The sequence below is a fragment of the Colossoma macropomum genome, unplaced genomic scaffold, assembly GCF_904425465.1.
Source record: "Colossoma macropomum unplaced genomic scaffold, Colossoma_macropomum, whole genome shotgun sequence".
NCBI lineage: Eukaryota > Metazoa > Chordata > Actinopteri > Characiformes > Serrasalmidae > Colossoma > Colossoma macropomum.
Genome location: NW_023494805.1, coordinates 41110794 through 41131782, shown reverse-complemented (window position 1 = coordinate 41131782; position 20989 = coordinate 41110794). Strand labels below are relative to the sequence as shown.

Below are 20989 nucleotides of genomic sequence, written 5' to 3'. Positions count from 1 at the left end.
TAATGGCCATTCTGACTTTGACTTGTGAACCATAATTCTATTTAAAACACCTCAACAGCTACATCTGAGGTGTTTTAAACTCCTTTAAAAAATAAAAATGAAAAAAAATTCACTGCCCTGTCAGCAGCTGTTTGTTTTCCACTGAAACACTCAGTTTCGCGTCTGAGTGTTACTGAAGAGGAAGGGCTGCCGAAAGTCTTAGAGGCCTCCCGCTTCCCTCGCTGCGGTACACACGCCATTCGCTAAAGGTGCAAACCTCAGCGGCGCTGGATGCCATGGAAACGCAGCCGCCGTCACGTTTGCAAACGAGAGGTGATGATGTCAGCAGCAACAGAGCACGAGGCCTCGGGAAGACGCGGCATGCAGAGAGCTCGACTCCACATTCGCATCAACCGACAGTGACCTTGTTTATCTAATTAATCTACAAACGGCTGTCAAACAGGCTTACAGACTTTCAGTATAGAGCCTTCTGAAATAAAACAGCTTGTTACAAACTGAGACGTTCACCACGGGTCAAGAGTATGGAAGCAAGCACTGTTTTCCAAAATAAATAAATAAATAAAAAAAACGAAGGTAAATTGTTTATTACCATCCACTTTAAAGGCTACACTATGTACGTTTTGGGGATTTGGAGACCTCTCTGGTGGAAATGTGTAACTGCAGTCAACATTTTGCAGTGTAAGCTGTGTTTTGGACTCCTTCCCAAAGTGGATGAATCCGACGACTGTAAGACAACCTGGTGAAGGACACGTCTTCGAAAGATGTGAGTGAATTACCTACTGTCCTCATATCTTCATAAGTATCATGTCGATTTTGCGTTTGAGACCTAAACATCGAGCCAGACCCTCCGTTTGAGTCTGGGTGTGTGACGTCAACACAAAGATGTACGACGTGGCCCCAAAAAATGACTTTTAAATTTTATTTCAGGCTTTGCAGGGCGACTCGCAGCAGCGCACGCTCACCATACTTTAGTTTTTATTCCTCTGACTCAGTAATGATACTTCACTTATCACCAAAAATCACATTTGGTGCTGCTTTAAGGAGAGATGTTTATTCCAGAATATTCCACTGCTGTTCTCCTGCTGTAGTGAATTCTTTGGGAAAAGCCTTCTTCACACTCGTTGTTGATAACAAGACTCTGACACTGAGTTGATGAAGCCTTCAGGAGCTTCTGAATGGGGAATCAAGTGGATCTGATTAGAGCTGCAATAAAGAATCAGCAGGAGCTTATTACTTATTAACTACCAGTTCTACTGCTGCAGAAATTCAATCACATCCTTTTGTTCCATGTTATTAAACAAACCTTTATGTTTACTTTTACAAAGTTGGTGTTGCTTCCAAACATTTGGCCTGTAGCGTAAGCGCCTTACAAATAAGCAGCCATTTCTCACAGATCTGCGAATAAAAGTTTGTTCAACAAAACTTTCAGACGTAGAACTAAGTTTCTCAACCATGTTAGTATATTTACAGAAGTTCACAGTGTCAGACTAAAGCTGTTTAAAGGCCTCATCATACTTCTGTGAAGACGTGTTTGCGGAGAAAACGAAAAAACGCAGACGTCGGGCAGAAACTTTGTTTCATGTCGCCCACATAGCAGTTGGGCGAACTCCTCAGACGAAGACGCTACGCGACAAAGCCTGTGATTGGTTGGTAATAAATGCTGTGTTCTTTTTTTACCGACCATAATTCTCCTGAAATAATTTATACTCCTTAAACAGCTTCAAAGGTGCTGAGGAATAATGTAGTTCAACCAGTTGAACAACATCTTACAAACCTTGGGTTAAGTTATTAAAGAGGCCGTGAAACACGGTTCTGCATCTTCCTGTTCTACTTTATTTGAGGTTATTTTCTTTAATCTTTAATAACTGATGCACCAAGCAATGCCTATTTCACACAGACTCCATTAATGCCAGTGTTTATTTTAATTATGATTTTGTCATGAGCTTCAAATCTGACTCAGTGGTCTGGAATAAAAGAGCACAGCGTTTTAATCACTGTGGATTTTACTACACTGAGGTGTTTACAATCTACATGTCAAACAGAATATAATATATATTCAGTATATAACTAATAAATGTGGTTAAAAAAAAGTGGGTGAAGATGATCAAACTGAAGAGCTGTGCATGAGAAGATGTATGAACTGTAAGAACTGTATTGAACTTCAAATTTGGAAAAGACTAATTTGAACTCTGTGTGGAAATCTGAAAGAGAGGCTCACTCAAGAACCGGGCCGGGAACTGGACCCAGTGGGTGGTCTTACAGCTGATTGGAACGTGTCTGTTTAGCACGTTTGTGTCTTCATGTGCCACATTCTTAACTAGAAACGTCTTGTGGGAAGACCACGTGATGTACTTGGCGCCCAAAAAATCCAGTGAAAGTTCAAACAACCTCTAATTCTACGTTCCATTAGAGAATATCCCAAGGCTAAGGTGTTTCACTGAACCACCTCTGCTTCTTACCTTCACATGCTAACCAAGAGAACCCTTTCAGGCTCAGTCAAGACCAGAGAAGAACCCTCAGCACAAAAAAAGGTGATTCTTCACCAAAAGCTTTGGTCCTACCTGCTTGACTCTTGGCCTCCCAGGTGAGAACTTCCTTTTAGAGATAGCAGGTTTGCCCATGCCGATTTTGGGCGTGAACGGTATGAAGGTTGCTGAAGGCACGTTGCTACTGGTTTCTCCTAGTCCAGAGTGGCTTTGGGGGCTGATTGTAGGCTGGCCAGAGGAGGTCAAACTCTCTGGTTGCCTAATTGGCAATGGCTTTAGTGAGGTCCTCTCTTCTACCAGCGAGCTTAGCTTTGCCAAGCTTCGCTCACCGTCCAAGCTTATGTCCATCTCTTCGGTAAGGCTTTCAAAAGCTCTTCCACGTTCCTCCACCTTGAGGCCTTCAGATGCTCTTTTATGCTGTTCCACTGTGAGGCTCTCAGTGGCTCGTTTATGCTGCTCCACCGTGAGGCTCTCAGTGGTTTGTGTATGCTGCTCCACCGTGAGGCTCTCAGTGGCTCGTTTATGCTGCTCCACCGTGAGGCTCTCAGTGGCTCGTTTATGCTGCTCCACCGTGAGGCTCTCAGTGGCTCGTGTATGCTGCTCCACCGTGAGGCTCTCAGTGGCTCGTGTATGATGCTCCACTGTGAGGCTCTGAGTCGCTCTTGTATGCTGCTCCACCGTGAGGCTCTCAGTGGCTCGTGTATGCTGCTCCACCGTGAGGCTCTCAGTGGCTCGTGTATGCTGCTCCACCGTGAGGCTCTCAGTGGCTTGTTTGTGCTGCTCCGCCATGAGGCCCTCAGCGGCTCCCTCATGCTGCTCCACTATGAATCCCTCAGTGGTTCTTTTATGCTGCCCTGTGGTGAGGTTTTTAGTGGCCTCCTCATGCTGCACCACCGTGAGGCCCTCAGCGGCTCTCTCAGGCTCCTCCTGCGAGAAGCCCTCAGTGGCTTCCTCTTGCAGTTTCACTGTGAGAGTTTCAGTGGTTCTCTCAGCCTGCTCCACCGTGAGGCCTTCAGCGGGTTTCTCTTGTTGTTTCACCGTGAGGCCCTCAGCGGGTTTCTCTTGCTGCTCCACCGTGAGGCCCGCAGTGGCTTTCTCACACTGCTCTAGCACAAGGCCTCCAGTTTCTCTTTCATGTTGCTCCGTCGTGAGGCGCACCCTCTCCTCCTCCACCTTTGGCACAGGTTTAGCAGAACTTGGTTCAGTCTCCATGGAGGGTTCTGGGATTTCAGAGGATGATACTTCCATGGGCTCCTCCTTTGAAGGTTCAGAGACAGACGAGAGCTCTTTGGTGGGTGACGTGATGGATTTCTGCTCCTCTAGACTTAGTCTGAGTTCTTCGACTTGGTGAGAAGCTGTTTCTGGGTTAATCACGGATGGGGTCTCTTGAGGCAGCTCTGCCTTAGTTGCTGGCGCGAAACTCTGGATTAATGGAGACTCAGGCGCTGGATCTGGCTTCTGCTGAGGACTTTCTGGACTACTTTCAGGCTTCACGTCCTTGGGAGGCTCTGTGGCTAGACATAAGAAAAATATGGTCAGTTTTTCGGTCATCTTTTCTCAGACAATTCGATTTCATCCTCATAAATGAATTCTAAATGGCCTTGCTCAGTGGAGGAAGCTACATAGACGTCCACTAACAGCCTGATACACTAACAGTGACTGCAGCACTGCAAGGGGAAAAAGTACCTGGTAATTTTTCGCCTGCGGGTCCTTCCTGTGGAGCTTCACTGGCAACTTCTTTAGCGTTTTTACAGCCCGTGTCAGTGTCCACCTCTAAAAGAGAAGAAATATCCACAGTGAGGGCAAGAACGCAGCCTCTACTTGCAAAATACAAAGCAGGAAGCACAAGTGGAAATGATTACAGCATTGGCAAATTGGCGCAATTAGCTTCTGAAAAAAGAGGCTATGAGGTAAAGTGTATACGTCTGCATTAGTCAAAGATAAAACAGCGAGAAGGGGAAACTAGATTAGGTCTTACAACAAAGTAATCATATTCAGCCCTGCGGGCGCACTACTGATAAAATATATTCTTTTTATCTGTGCATATTTAAAAACGTCTTCGTTCTCGCTGTCGTACATACGCACACTACTTCGCTTCTGTGACTCCAATTACGCCAGCGCTTCGCTGTAAAATGCTCCAGCTGCTTATAATACCTCCTCTTGCTCAACACCAGCCGCAAGCAACAATTTCCTAGACAAATACCCCATAAATGTCCTGATCCATTACTGGGTCCGTTATTGGCACGTTTCAATCAAGTTTCAAATCAAGTTTCCTTCAGGTACAGATAATCAGACGCCCCTCACAGGATTTCCCAACTAAATATTAGCACAGTGCAGCTGATATTAGCTTAGCACTATATAAAGTAATTAGACTGCTGGTTTCTTTCTCTGCCTCGTAGAGGGGTTGTGTAAGCAAAGCAAACAGAGACGGAGAGAAAGTCTGATTCAGCTGTGGCTCTGTTTAAACAGGGGCAGTACAGAGGCCTGTGAAAATTATTGTCTCGGCTGGTTGTGTAATACATTCTTTATTGAAGAACAATAACAGTGAGGTCGATCGTTGGGAGTCGGTCTGTTCGACAAACCCTGCATCTTATTTTGTCTGCATTCTTGTCCATTATTATGGATGAGTGTCAGAAACAAGGTAAGCAGGTCTATGTAAGATTACTTAACGACTCAACATGGTTTGAAGCGAGAGTGATTATTAGGCTGGTCACTAGGGGCAGACAATTTTGAAAAAATATTATATTATGATGCTTTAAGACATTTTCAAGATACATAATATGCATCACGATATTTAGGCTACGTTCACACAGCAGACAAAAGTGGTCCGAATCTAATTTTTTTGTTTGTCTGTTCAGATTATCTTTTAAATGTGATCTGTATGCGACATCAGTCTGAACAGATCAGCTCCTAAACTGACCCACATGCACAAAAGATCAGAGCGTCACGCTGCTTCACGGCTCATCCAGAGGTAAACAATCACGACCGCCAACGAACGCCAGTCGCTCCCAGAGGATCAGCTTCATCTTCACCAGCATCACAGGAGCCTTCATGAAGCTTCACTGACTGACAGCTGGGCTCATCACCCAGAACGTGTTCGAGCCGTAAAAAGGGCGCGGTCACTTCTTTGGTTCGCGTCCTCGGATTCTTTAAACTCTGCTTTCAGACTTTTAACTGTTCTTTGACGCTGCAGCCTCGTTCTCCTGCGGCCGCGTTCGGACATTTCTTTAGAAACCTCTTCGAAAACGGAGGAGTTTGGATGAGTCCAGATGTTTGAGTCTCAGCAGTGCGAAATTATGATGAATGTGGAGCTGAATTGATGTAAACGTCGCATGAAGTCTGATCTGGCTGTTCAGACTGAGTCTCATGGCCGCAGATCGGATACGTTTCGGATTTCAGTACCACATATGAAATCTTGTCAAATCGGAATTGAAAATGTCAGATTCAGTGTGTTTATCTGTTCACACTGACACACAGACACACATCTGTGTCACATTTGAGGAAAAAGATCAGATTTGGGCCACTTTCACCTGCTGTGTGAACAAAGCCTTAGTGGTAACAGACAGAATAAAGCCTGTAGAGCCAGACAGAAAAATTTCCAATAATTATAATAACAACACACCTACAACTACAATGACTTTCATGTTATGGTTTACAAACTGCACTGCATTATACTACACTATACTATAATGATAAACTATGCTCACTTTGAAATGAAACATACTTAGTGTTCTTTAAGTACTGATGTCCACGATATGCTCAGAAAAGCGTAGTGACATACTTTGTCATGATAACGATAAAATATAGTAATTTTGCCACTATTAATCATCATATAAGTCATTGTAATTAATTTTTAGTCATTGTAATTTCTTGTTCATTCTAAGCACCTATAAGCTGAAAGTGGACAAATTGGTTTATCAGTGATCTTGCTGCCTGTAGCCAACACTGCTAGCACTGTCGAACTGGTACACCATGCTCACTTACACCGAATCATATGTATTTAGGCAAAGCTTATATTTTTTCGCTTAAGAGTGAAAATAGAAGTAAAAAACTCTCATTCTGGTAAAAATGCATTCTAAAAACATTTAAATTAGCTAATAAATAAACAAACATACTTCTAATGCCCTCTAAAAATCCCATAATGTGTCTCAAACACATTTAAGCCTTTCTTTTATTTACATTAATTTGTCTCAATACAACGGGGGTGCACAACTCTGGTCCTGGAGGTCCGGTGTCCAGCAGTCTGGGGATTTACCTGCTCTGACACACCTGATTACGCTAATCTGTTAATTGCCAAGTTAAGTGGATGAGCAGGGAAACGTCCAAACTGTGCTGGACTCCGGCCGTCCAGCACTGGAGCTGCGCACCCGCTGCAACAAGCACAGTTGCAAAAAAGAAAAAAAACTCAATATAAATGATTTTTGTTCAACGTTTACTACTGCACTGCACTTAATTCAACCAAACAGCACTGATTACACTTCTTTGTAATGAAACATGCAGTTGGACAGTGTTCGTTAGTTACTGACCGCATCCTCAATATGTTTGGAAAAGCTTATGTGACATAAGTCCAGAGGGCAGTTGTGGGCTGGAGGTTAGGGAACGAGCCCTGTGACCGGAAGGTCGCCGGTTCGATGCCCTCAGCTGACAGTACGCGACCGAAGTGCCCTTGAGCAAGGCACCTGACCCCCAGCTGCTCCCCGGGTGCTGTGGATAGGGCTGCCCACCGCTCCGGGCAAGTGTGCTCACTGCCCCCGGTGTGTGTGTTCACTAGTGTGTATGTGGTGTTTCACTGCACGGATGGGTCAGATGCGGAGGTGAAATTTCCCCGTTGTGGGATTAATAATATTAAAGAATAACTTAATCTATCACGAAAATTACAGGTATCGTCAGATTGCCCATCCCAGCCGATCAGCTACATTTGAGGTGAGGGGGAAACTGTATCATATCAAACTATTCTGGCTTTTACAGCCACATGTTTCAATTCAATTCCGCCTATATTCAATATCACCCTTCTACAGTTCCATCTGTACGGTAGCCTCGTTAAGGAGGCCAAGCCGCCTTTGCCTCAAGCTTAAGTGGACAGCGCAGCCATGCACAGCCGTCTGCAGCAATACGGATCTATCTGCATTGGCTGCTCTTGTGGCGTCTCTTTAACCAGGCAGCAGAACTTTTTAAGCCTCCACACAGTCTATAAAAGAGGGCATGCTGCAAGGCCGAATGCTGTTTCCTAGCAAGCCGGTATTCTCTTGAGAGAAAGAGAGGCTGAAGAAGGGAGAGAGAGAGACAGAGAGAGAGCTGGTGGTGCAGTGGGCAGCAGTCTTTCGGAGTAAACAAGATGGGCTCCTACCGGTGGGTCTCGGCTGAAATGAAGAGCACTAAGAATCAATGTGCAGATCAAAGAGCGGCAGGCCGAAGCCTTGAAGTAAACACTGAAGGGGTTTCATCACTGGCCTGCGCTGAGCCACCTGTTGTCCATAAACAAACCAAGGCTAAACATAACCCACGGCTCTGTGGATTCCCGCTCGAGCTGTGATAAAGAAGCGCAACTTCTACATCATCTAATGTCTTCATTATTAACCCTCCGAGGTCTGAAGTTATTACTTCTGACTTGCTGTACTATTTAAAGGTTTTCATTGTTAACATTAATTACCTTTAATAATCTGCTGAACTTTGAGCTTCCTTAGCAACAGCAGTGGCACCGTTAGCTTAATGCTAACACAACACAGGAGGTGCTAGCAGACATAAGCCATATTGCTGCAGTGCTAATTTACTGAGCAAAACCTGCTCAAACGATTTCTTCACCAAACACTGTTATATCATGATTTTCCTTCATTATATGAAGAGAAAAAAGTAACTTCATGAAATGCAATGCAGGCAGATAGAAAGATCTTCTCCTCCTTCAGCGGTCCTTGGTTGCTTGGCAACGTTATCATACTCAAACAGTAGCCTTCAAGCAGTGGGTTGCAAGGAAGCTTCATCAATGTATTTTTTTCCTGGACAGCAGAGCTGTTTTAGGTCTGAAGTGGTCACCACGTCATTTCTGCACCACTGAGGCTCTCAAAGCTCTCCTATGTCATCAGAGTGGACTTTAACCGGCCGTGTGCAGCCTGGTTAAACGGCATGTCCATTGTAAGTGAAGTTATCGAGCACTACTATGGCACTACAGAGACAGAGCCTTGAATATATTTTTTTCTGCTGGGCCTGATCGACCTGCCCCTAGAAAAATGTATGAAATAAACAAAACACAATCCGCTCTGCTGCCACGCCTCATATGTTTAAAAAAAAAAAAGACAAAAAAAAACAACAAAAAAACCCTTTGATTTAAAAAAAAATAAAATAAATGTAACACCTAACTAAACATTAATGAAACACGAGTTTGTTTGAGCATGTTTCATTCTTTCATCATGGTATGCTAATTCATTTACTGACAAAGAACTGACTGTTGAGAGAAACTGAACTGAAAGCTATTTTTATTATTATTTTATTATTTAGTTATTTGGCGTGTTTACATCCTCTCAGCAAAAAAAGGAGCCTATCATCGTGGGCAAAAACCTTGTATCTCTATTTTCCCCCCTTTTTTACATTTGAAAACTGTGTTAAAATGTACAAGTTATTATTTTGGAGAAACAAGGTTTTGTTCCAACAGTAACTATTTGTAGTATTTTGGATGATGATATACTGTTAAGCAGCGATGACTGCTGTTATGCTGAACATCACCAAAACAAGCATATCGCTGCTGTCGGAACAAAACCTTTTCGGTCATTTTTCAGTTTTTGACATAATTTGAAAATGCCTGTTGTCCTCTACATTGTGTGTAAATTTCATGAAGAATGGACCAAAAGAAACAGCCCAAACGACTTGGTTCCTTTGACTTACATTAAAAGTGAAGTATGTTTTTTCCTTCTCCTGTAAAGCTGTGATTTTGGAGATGTTTTGGAGAGGCTGGAGATGTTTTGCTCCAACAACAGTGACATACTGGCTTGAAAAAGTTTGGGAACCCCTGCTCCAAACAAACTACATGACTAGGTGGAAGAAATAATTGTTTATTGTAATTACTATGTTATATATCTTAACTAAATGTTTTGAACATTTATATATTTTTTCATATTTTATGCTGTCACCATTTTTCAAAGCAATAAGCCACTTGAAGATGCGAGTTACAGTGATTTCACTCCACTTCACGTCACGCCTAAGACGATAAAATCACGGTAAGGCACGGCCTCTCATGTCTTACTGCTTTAGCCAAACATGCAGCAATCCACACAGTGTTGCTCGTCTTCGGCGGGAGTTGAGGCCGGGGCTCTAACCTCTGTCTCCAAATTTGAATCATGTTGTTAAAAGCTTGAGGAAGACTCACTCCCACAAGGTCAGAGGGTTCGGACGCTCACAGATGGTTCAGTACGTTAATGTAAAGCCAAAAAGAGGGATCACAAGGCAGCACTGTTGTATCAGGCACAGCAGACACTCTCATAACAACGTGTGAAAAGCCTGTAGCGCTTGGACGGAAGGGATCCAGAGACGATCAATGAACCAAGAATACTCTACAGCCAGTTTTACTGGGTGAGAGCAACGTCCTTTGCAGACACTACTTTTAATCAGTTTTTATTTAATTATCCATGTATTAATACTCACTGCTGGAGTTCAGTAAACATGGATGAAGTACCTACTTAATGCCTAAGGATGGAAGCAGCTACAAAGGGCCAGTTAAAGAGGAATTAATTCTATCTTAATTCAACTGTTGAGATGTAAAGAAAGTCATTCAGAGTGGTTTGGTGTGAAATGGTTTAGATGTCTTTACGGTGGTGATGGGAACCAGAGGTCGCCATGACTACAACACAAATATAGACATTTTATTTACTATCCAGAACCACCAGTGAACCTACACGGGTTTTATATGGAATGTTTATGGTAAAATAGTAATAAATCTGAATAAATATGTTTTAATTGGGGAATATGTTGCCTCAACATCCTAAATGTGCACCCATAAACAGATTTTTTATTTTTTAAGCATGTTTAATGATGAAATATTTACACAAAACTATCACAAAGCAACGTCTCTGACATCAGGCAGTGAATTCATAACCATTTCATGTAATAACTTTCTGTGAGGGAGCTTTTAGAGGTGGACGTCTGGTTCCTATCACCACCACCGTGAACGATTCTGACTCTGTAATTTTCTCTAGAATGGAGCGTTTCACACCAAACAGCTCTAAGCTACTTTAACATCTCAACTACATTATTATATGAAAAGAATTATATATAATATAATTTTTTGGCTGGCGAAATTTGAGTTTATCCCTAGTCTTAAGCGTTTAATCAAGCAGAAATGTTGAAAAAAAGGGTGGAATTCCACTTTACGTTCAGAAGTCTTAATCTATAGCTTCTATATCCAATTTGCTATTTGCTACACATTCACTCTAGCAGAGATACAACAGATGAAATCTGTCCTTTTTAAAAGTTTTGTATTTTCATTACTGCAGTACTGGCCTGCTTCCTGATTCAGCGAATCACAACGCATGTATCATAGAGTGTATCGTATCATAAGCTGGTTGGAAATGATCAGCCCCTAGATCAGGGGTGTCAAACTCAACCACTAAAAGGGCCAGACTAAAAAAATCTCAACAAACCCGAGGGCCAGAGAACAACTATGTTTTTATTTCATTTCTAATTCATGTTGTGCTGTAACCCGAACTGGCCATTGTTTATTCAATATACTCAAGAACTTCAACAGTAAAATACAGGTACTTATAATCAACCTTGAAATATCACATGAATTACTGAAATATTCAAAATCTGCACGTCCCCAGGAGCTCAGTCTTTTACACCTACCTATCTGTTTTAACTAGACACCTGGCATCCTTTCTTTGCTGCATGTTCATTAAGACTTGGGCTCAGTTTCTGAGCTGCTGAGCTGACGTTGACTGTTTATGTTGGTTGAACTCCAGCTGAAATGCAGTTGGTGTGTTTGGTGATATGACTGATTTGGTGTGGAACTGTGTTGAACTGTGTAGAATTGAGGTATAACTGCTGTCCCATAGACTGCTGTAGTGGTAGGAGAGTCAGTGCACATTACATTGCAGTGCATGCTGGGGACTGCAGTGAAACAAGCATTGTGAAACGGGCTAATATTAACAGAAATTAAAATACTTCCGGTTAGGGTTAGGCAGGATTGTGTCACGGGAATGATTTGGGCCGCGGGCCTTGTGTTTGAAACGTGAGCCCTACATGTAATCCCAGCTCTGGCTGAGATTGGTGATGAACGGCTCATACACTTTACAAAAAACGATCTGGATCAGTAAATCGGTCCAACAGCCTATGGCTGCATCGCTTTATAAGACTAGATTCGGTTGAAATCAAAGACGAAAACGGCTAAAAATCAATACAGCTGTCTGAAATTGATTCAGGTGACAATCTACTTTCCTGGCATGAGCATATGTGTGTGTGTGTGTGTGTGTGTGTGTGTGTGTGAGAGAGAGAAAGAGATTGAACACGCAAGGAGAGAAGGAGATTCGGCAAAAGTTCAGCAGTAAATCTTGATGAAAGCCTTGCTGTGTGCAAAACTTGTAAAACTTTCATGAAGCACACTGGCAGCACCAAAAACCTCCTTGCCATACACACTTGCCATAGCCCCCTTTTACCCTGTTCTTCGGTGGTCAGGACCCTCACAGAGCAGGTACTATTTGGGTGTTGGATCATTCCTAGCACTGCAGTAACACTGACCTGATGGTGGTGTGTTAGTGTGTGTTGTGCTGGTAAAAGTGGATCAGACGCAGCAGTGCTGCTCTAGTTTTAAACACCTCAGTCTCACTGCTGGACTGAGAATAGTCCACCAACCAAAAATATCCAGCCAACAGCGTCCTGTGGGCAGCGTCCTGTGGGCAGCATCCTGTGGGCAGCATCCTGTGGGCAGCATCCTGTGACCACTGATGAAGGACTAGAGGATGACCAACACAAACTGTGCAGCAGCAGATGAGCTATCGTCTCTGACTTTACATCTACAAGGTGGACTGACAAGGTAGGAGTGTCTAATAGAGTGGACAGTGAGTGGACACAGTGTTTAAAAACTCCAGCAGCACTGCTGTGTCTGATCCACTTAGACCAGCACAACACACCACCACCACGTCAGTGTTACTGCAGTGCTGAGAATGATCCACCACCCAAATAGTACCTGCTCTGTGAGGGTCCATGGGGGTCCTGACCACTGAAGAACAGGGTAAAAGGGGGCTAACAAAGTATCAGAGAAACAGATGGACTACAGTCTGTAACTGTAGAACTACAAAGTGCACCTATATAGTAAGTTGAGCTGATAAAATGGACAATGAGTGTAGAAACAAGGAGGTGGTCATAATGTTATGCCTGATCGGTGTAAAGTCTGTTAATAGAACTGTTCTGAAATTTTATGTAACTGAATTGAAAAGGGGACAAACGAACATACGTTGAATTTAACTGAACGAACTTAACTGAAACATTCTGGACCAGACCTGAATCGAATCGTATCCAGCTGTTTCGGCTCAGTAATGAATCGAAGCGTATCGAATCGTTAACAGTTTAACCGTTTCGTTTTTGTCTCGCATCATAAACTGCGTATCGATATGCGTATCGTATCGTCTGAAAGGGAGAGATTCACACCCCTGCTTTACAAATCGCCCGTTTCCCTGGAGGAAAGACGGATGTCATGCTGCTTTCATGCCGCTTCCATCACAGTGGAGACACAAAGAGAAAACCCCTGCTTTAGTCTGCTTATAATGTGGCACCATCTGGCTCCCCAAACACAAGGAGCCCAGAGTGACCGTATGATCATTGTGAAGCGAGGGATGGCAAAGAAAGAGAGCGTGCTGGCTCTGCTTTGGTCTCTCTCCAGACGCCGGGGACCACACCTTCATCCTGCACTACAAAAAGACTGGAACTTCACACAGACAGCCTATATTAAGGCAGGTTAGAACAGCAGTTCATTAAGGATGAACTTCCACGTTTGTGGACCCGGCGGAATCTGGCAGCCACATAAGGCTCATTATGAGTCACAAAGGCTGGCGAGAGATTTTACACTCTCCGACTCAATCCCCCCCCAAGATTCAGTCAAAGGAGTCACTCTCTGCTGATAATCACTGCGACAGATCACTTAACACCCAGGTGCCTCCACCTGCCAAAACTGAGGAGAAACACTCCACCCAGGAGCTGAACATCAGAAGCAGCTGAAGAAGAAAATAGGATATAGGAAGAATATTAATAGAAACACGAAGGAGTTTTCCCACTTCAGAATCATCCGCATTTAACACACCAGCACTGCGAGAGTCTCAGACAAACCTGACAAGTTATTACCCCTTGTCTTAAACAGTTAGAGCGTTTACATGCACTTAATAATCCGATAATGTGGAAACTCTGGGTCTACATGAGTCAGACGGTAATCAGATTTCTGCTTTGCAACCAGCCAATAAACTCACAGCAGAAGACGTGACGTAAACGTAAACTCAAAGTTCATGACGCTGCAACATCAAACTATTTTACCGGAAAATATGAACATACATCATCAAGAAGATGAAGAATATTTAAATCCTTCATTTCGTCAAGCATGTATTTGGTTTCAGCGTTGCTCCAAAAGTGTTTTGCCGCGTCTCGCGGCGACGCTGCTCGCTTATTTCCGGTCCCGCCGTCTGTTTTCGCACATGCTCAGACTGAGTTAAACGAAAGAAATCAGAGTAAGAGTTCACATGCACTGAGAAATCTGATTACTGAGCTAAAATCCAGCCTCTTTATCAGATTTCTTGACCTTACTCTGATCTAAGAACCAGAGTGTGCTGTTTACATGACCGTTTGAATAATCAGATAACTGCAGAAATCCGATTATGATCAGACTACTGATTACTGATGCAGATTACTTTGTTGAATTATTAAAGGAGCTGTCGACTTTTTTGTTAATCAGTTTATGCTTTTAATTATAACCTCACGTCATTTTCATTGAGAGAGTTGAGTGGGACTATATTGGAAGACAATGTCGAGGGTTTCACCCACACCAATCAGAATTAGAGCAGATTTTCAGTGACCCCCTTCCACAGCCCCGTCCCACACATACCAGTCTCTTCAGTGCCTGAATGACTACCAGTGAGCGAACTAGCTAGTATTATAAAAGCACCCCATTAACTGTGAGACAATAACTCAAAGGCACAGCTTCTAAAAATATGGATCTGCAGTATCTACTTTATGAAAGAGCGGCTCCACAGTTTCACACAGTTCTTTCCCTCCTTCCCTCCACAGTCATTAGATGTCTTGAGCTGCTGGACACAGGATGCAAATAAATTAACTAAGTTCTTTCTGCTTAGTTTATTGGCTAGTCTAATTTAAAGAACACTGCCTAAATCAAGGGTGCAGAACTCCAATCCTGGAGGGCTGGTGTCCAGCACAGTTTGGTGATTAACCCACACAAACACACTTGATTACACTTATCTGTAAATGGCAGGTTTAGTGGGTGGGTTTGAGTAGGGAACCCTCCAAACTGTGCTGGACACCGGCTTTTCAGGACCGGCCTAAATGACCGGTCACCTGTCACAGCCATCTAGCTTCTGTACTACACTTTAGCAAAGGCTAACTGTGTTTGGGTGACTGGCCAAATTCCTATTTTTCATTAGTATTACCTTTATTTAACCAGAAAAGAGACTCTGAGATTAAAAATCTCTTTTTCAGGAGTGGCCAAGACAGGAAACAACACATTAAACGTTCCCAAAACACAAATAACTCATTACAAAGATAGATCAGAAAAATCAACAACCCATAATCATTTGAAACACTGACAGTTTTACCCACTTTCACTGTTTGAAGAATGTTTTGAAAACGACTGAATACAACAGGATACAATTCCCTCCAGTTTAGTCTTTCTATAACAAACTCCATTCAGACGGTGCAGCATGACTAAAACCTTAATTCAACATGTACGGTGGGGATCTTAAGAAGATACACAATTTGAGAGCGCAGATTATAATTCCCTGTTTCTTTGTGATACACAAGATTACACAGATAAGAAGGTAATAAACCAAGCACAGATTCATAAATTAACATATGACACTATACAAACTTACGCTGCTCACTAAAGCCCATTTCACACCAGATGCGACGCAGACGCGTGTTGATCCGGAACCACTCCACTAGCAAGAGCGGCTGCTATTTGTGTTGCGTTTTCACGTAATATAAACACCCGTATAGTCCTGTTAATACTAATATAAACCTTATGTAGATGACAAAGAGATCAACAATAAATTCCTGACTAGCTGCTGTGACTGTGTTACTGGCTTTCTCACTAGGTGATGTAGCTCTATATAAGAGGAGGAGGCGCCTGTGTGTTCACTACATTAACCTACTCAAGGGATTTCAGTCAACCTGACTGAGTTAAAACTAGATTTGCTGATCTGTTTATTAGCCTAGATTGTATATAATAGTACAGACGTGCGGCACCGCAGCGGTCACGGGCGCAGCCAGCGTGAAAGACTACACTGATTAATATAAGAGCGTCATGCGGCACAGTTATGCGTCTGGGGTAAAATGGGCTAAACTCTCCCCACCAACCTTCAACCAGTTACCAGTCACGCCCAGTTGAAAGTAACTTTACCTATGTGATGCAAAATCACACTGATTTCAAGTCTGACTCCTGCCAGAAAATAAAAACTTAATTGTTTTACTAGCTTTTCACTCCATTTGAAATGATGTTTAGGACTAATCTGACTTTGGTTAATAATCAAGCGCACTTATAAAGATGAGAGTTTTAATATTTGCTTATAACTTGTTTATCCAACTTCTGAAGCCGCCAGACATACTGCTACGTATAAAAATGGAGAAAAGAGTTTTGTCAAAATGAACCGTTTTGTTGTCACAATGCACAAATCAATCAGACCACAAAATGAACTACAAACAAACCTTGGGAGGTGATCTGATCTCGGTTCATTTTCGGGCTCGTTTAGAGGGGTCTGAGTTCGGTTCGTTTTTGGGGTCGTTTGGAGGGGTCCGAGTTCGGTTAGTTTTCGGGGTCGTTTGGAGGGGTCTGAGTTCGGTTAGTTTTCGGGCTCGTTTAGAGGGGTCTGAGTTCGGTTCGTTTTCAGGGTCATTTAGAGGGGTCTGAGTTTGGTTCGTTTTCAGGGTCATTTAGAGGGGTCTGAGTTTGGTTCGTTTTCAGGGTCATTTAGAGGGGTCTGAGTTTGGTTCGTTTTCAGGGTCATTTAGAGGGGTCTGAGTTTGGTTCGTTTTCGGGGTCGTTTAGAGGGGTCTGAGTTCGGGTTCGTTTTCGGGGTCGTTTAGAGGGGTCTGAGTTCGGTTCGTTTTCAGGGTCATTTAGAGGGGTCTGAGTTTGGTTCGTTTTCGGGGTCGTTTAGAGGGGTCTGAGTTTGGTTCGTTTTCAGGGTCATTTAGAGGGGTCTGAGTTTGGTTCGTTTTCGGGGTCGTTTAGAGGGGTCTGAGTTCGGTTCGTTTTCGGGGTCGTTTGGAGGGAAAATTATGACCAATATTCTATGGTGCATGTATTGTGATACTGAAATGGTGGTAAAGGTCTACATATTGTCTAGTAACTCCTCTCCAGTCAGTGACGCTGAATTTCTGAGCTAATTTGAGACTGACTATCACACTGCAGACACTCAAAATGTTAAGTCCTGCCATCCTCTCAGGATTAGAAAGCTGAGGAACCCAGCTGAGCATGAGGCTTTGGCTGACCTCCCCTCCTCCGCTGCATTTGGGTCTAAAGGTGCAGCCACAGCTCACTGACCCCTGGGCACCCTCAACAGCAATCTCCATATTCATGAAATGATAATGGCCCAGTAAACAAGTCCGAACTGTGAAACTCAAGTGTAATGCGCCAAACTCTGAGCGGATCCTAAGCGAGGAGACACTTGAAGGATATGACCCGTGAACCTGAGCTCATCTCCAGCAGACACGGATGCAACTTGAGCGCTTAGTTAAAATGTTAAACACAGTGAATCTAGGGGACAGAAAAAAAGAGCAAGCTATCCAATTTGTGTGACAAAACACAAAACTCTCAAACCCTTAAACACTAATTTACATTATAATTCTGTTATATCTGCTCAACTTTTGGAAAGGAGCAAGAACGAGGGACATTAGGCTGGGTTTCAAATCTAGCTGTACTTTAAGGCAGTGTTTATTTTAGTTCTTTTTCTTTTAGTCATAGTTTGAATCTTTTCACAAAAAAAACTACAATTTAGTTTATTTTTTAGCAATGTCATATTGATCTGACTAAAAACAGACACAATGCCAAGTGTCGGTTATAGGGGTATAAAGCCCCCCAGCACTGGGCTGTGGAGCAGTGAAACTGCACTCTCTGGATTGACGGAGCTCCATCCGGTGCCTCTGGGATGAGTTGAAGTGACCCAGAACTGACCATCCAACATCAGTACCTGACCTCACTGATGCTCCAATAGAGTAGAGGCCGTTACTGCAGCAAAGGAGGACAGACTCACTATTAACACCCTTCATTTCAGAAGAAACACTGGAGGAGCAGGCGTCTACAAACTTTTGGACACTATGGTAGCTAAACCGCTCATGTTAGCCAGTCAGACAGCTCTGGTTTCTCTGCTTTCCATCAGAAAACAGTAGTTAGCTAAGGGTGTTTTCACTTACAGCTCTTTTTAAATGAACCGAACTGAGTTCTGTTGAAGTGAACTTGAAAGGGAACCAACTGCAAACGACCTCAGTGCATTCTGTGTTCACATTGCAAGTGAACTTTAAAGAGGACTCTGTTTTCTATCTGGTCCTCTTTAGCACTGATGAGATTTCAGACCACAACTTCATTAGAACTCAGACCCCTTTTACACCACTCACGGTGTGCGCAGTGTTCGCAAAGTGGGCAGCGATCTCTGATAAATCTAACTTTTCAGGAGGCGAAAGAAACTACTAGACACGTCTGCTGCTCTCCTATTGGCCGCGCTGAAACAACTGGTCAAAGCGCATCGCACGAAACTGAAAATGACCCAGCGTGTCTTCGCCGTGCTCGTCGTCGATCTCAACCCGCTGAAAATCCAAGTCTGTGGTGAAAATCAGGAATTTGAGCAGCGGTGAATTTTCACTCATTCAGCGTTTAGTGTGAAAGCATCTTAAAGCTCTGCGTTGCGATGCCCAGAATCAGCCTTTTACACGGTTAAATCACACAGTGGCGCTTCAATTTGTCGGCACTGCTGTCTTGTCACAAGATCACAGACAGGCTTTATCCTATGATCCTTGGTGGTCTGTTTTACCCGCTAAAGTGCTGGAAGACTGTGGTTGTGTACGGTAAGCACTGAGCTCTTTACCATGAAGCACAAGCAGACTGGGGCTGTTTTGTTGTCACAATGCACAAATCAATCAGACCACAAAATGAACTACAAACAAACCTTGGGAGGCGATCTCGGTTCATTTTCGGGGTCGTTTGGAGGGGTCTGAGTTCGGTTCGTTTTCGGGCTCGTTTAGAGGGGTCTGAGTTCGGTTCGTTTTCAGGGTCGTTTAGAGGGTCTGAGTTCGGTTCGTTTTCAGGGTCGTTTAGAGGGGTCTGAGTTCGGTTCGTTTTCGGGCTCGTTTAGAGGGGTCTGAGTTCGGTTCGTTTTCAGGGTCGTTTAGAGGGTCTGAGTTCGGTTCGTTTTCAGGGTCGTTTAGAGGGGTCCGAGTTTGGTTCGTTTTCGGGGTCGTTTAGAGGGGTCTGAGTTCGTTTGTCCAGAAACTATGAGTCAGCGGTCTGAGTCCACTTCAGACACTGAAACAGTTGCATTAAGGCAGCATCTACAAGTACACAGTACAGCCGTTCTGGCTTCTTTGGACAAGTTACTGTTTGATCCAGCAGCTAACAGGCTAACAGATTTCGCCAGTAATATTCAGAGACTGGCTTCAAGCTCACTGTTTTACTGAAGAAGTCACTGAAAACAACACTGCTCCAGTTGTTGTTATATACTTCAATTGTTCAAGTTTGAAGCTGGACTGGCCACATGGAGCATTAAAACCAGTCCTACACCTCTGTAAGGAAGGTGTACGGCGCAGTCTCGGCGCAGATTCGTACCCTTTATTTGTTTTTTAGATTTTTACCCAATTTTCTCCCCAATTTAGTCACAGCCAGTTCCACCCACTAGCTAAGTGTCCCCAGTCACACAATACTAACAAGCTGAAGGCTAGCACATGTTTCCTCCAAGACCCTCAAAGCAGCACCACTTCTTTTCAAACTAGTGCTAACACATCATCATTGTACAGCTCAACACACTTGGAGGAGAACACTAATGCCTAATTCTGTTACTTCAGCTAACAGTCACCCATGCTGAGTGGTGGGAGAAGAGGGAGACCAATAATGCTCTCTTGGACTCCCAGTCAACGCTGTTCGAGACTGAACTCACATCCTCCTGATAACAGGGCTCATGTGGTTACACCATTTAGGAGCCCTCGCTGTCATTATCCTTGACGAAATTAAGAAACCGGTCAATAAGTAGGTTTATCAGGAATATCAGTGACGAGATTAACGCCACGCCCAAGAACTTTCTGAGATCGTAAGCAATGCTGAACACAAACTTATCAATACAAAATCAGTGATAATGACCCCACTATGACTAACAGAACTGTGAGATCAGCAGCAGCTCTGATCTGCAAACCTCTGGCCATTGTTTCTTTAATCAGCAGAACAGACTGTGATCTTACCAGGCTTCTGTTTCTCTGTATCTTGCACCCCCTCCGATGCCGGCCCACTGCAGGTCTGGACTGATTCTGTGCTGTGAATCTGAACAGGTTCTGGCTCTGCGTCCGATGGAGCCGGCTGCGTGGCTTCCTCAACCTCCATGTGCATTTCTACCTCCTCCTGCAGCGGCTCTACGTCCATGTGCAGCGGGCCTGGCTCAAAGCCAGCATGTTTACACGCTGAACAAACGTAATCCTCTCCAGCCTGGACCTCCACATGACCTTCCACCTGCCGCTCACAGTCCAGATGGAACCACCTGGAGAACCGAAAAATGAAGGAAAAATTACTCCCACTACAACTACTACTACTACTACTAATAATAAAATTTATTTTTCTACAAGTATACACAATTTTTTAAAAAACAAGTAAGAAAAAGCAAGCATTGTTATTATTTAATAATTTAATTTAATATTATTAAAAATTATTTTCACAATACATAATTTTTAGAACATAATTAAGACCAAAACCATTGTTATTGCCTTTAATTTTTCTAGAAAATACATAAAGATTTAAAAATGATTAACAAAACAACCTGTATTGTTATTATTATAACATTATTATGATGATAATATTACTACTAACAGTTAATAAATTTATAATCATTAAGTGCCTCAAAATCTCTCAACACATGACAGAGCGGTGCAGCAAAGCAAAGGACATGAAAACAAAAGATATGTATATATATAAACCAGTCCTGCATGAGATCCAGAGAATGATGCTTAAGTCCCAGCGGACATAATTAGGAAAAACATCCGAGGAAGCACTTCTAAAGAACCCGCTCCGCTGAGAGGACAGTAGGCGGCCAAACAGTAAACCAAACGAGCCA

The 20989-nt window shown here is 43.2% G+C and overlaps 1 protein-coding gene across 3 annotated transcripts in view; it reads right to left on the bottom strand.

The window, feature by feature from the left end:
• kmt2cb (lysine (K)-specific methyltransferase 2Cb) overlaps nt 1–20989 on the bottom strand; it is a 151759-nt gene that overhangs the window by 66208 nt on the left and 64562 nt on the right. For all 3 annotated transcript variants that reach the window (XM_036597087.1, XM_036597089.1, XM_036597088.1), the window contains exons 12-14: nt 20127–20419; nt 4173–4259; nt 2562–4000 (exon numbers count right to left, since the gene is read on the bottom strand). In XM_036597087.1, the coding sequence (XP_036452980.1) occupies nt 2562–4000; nt 4173–4259; nt 20127–20419 (1819 nt within the window). The remainder of the gene's footprint in view (nt 1–2561; nt 4001–4172; nt 4260–20126; nt 20420–20989) is intronic.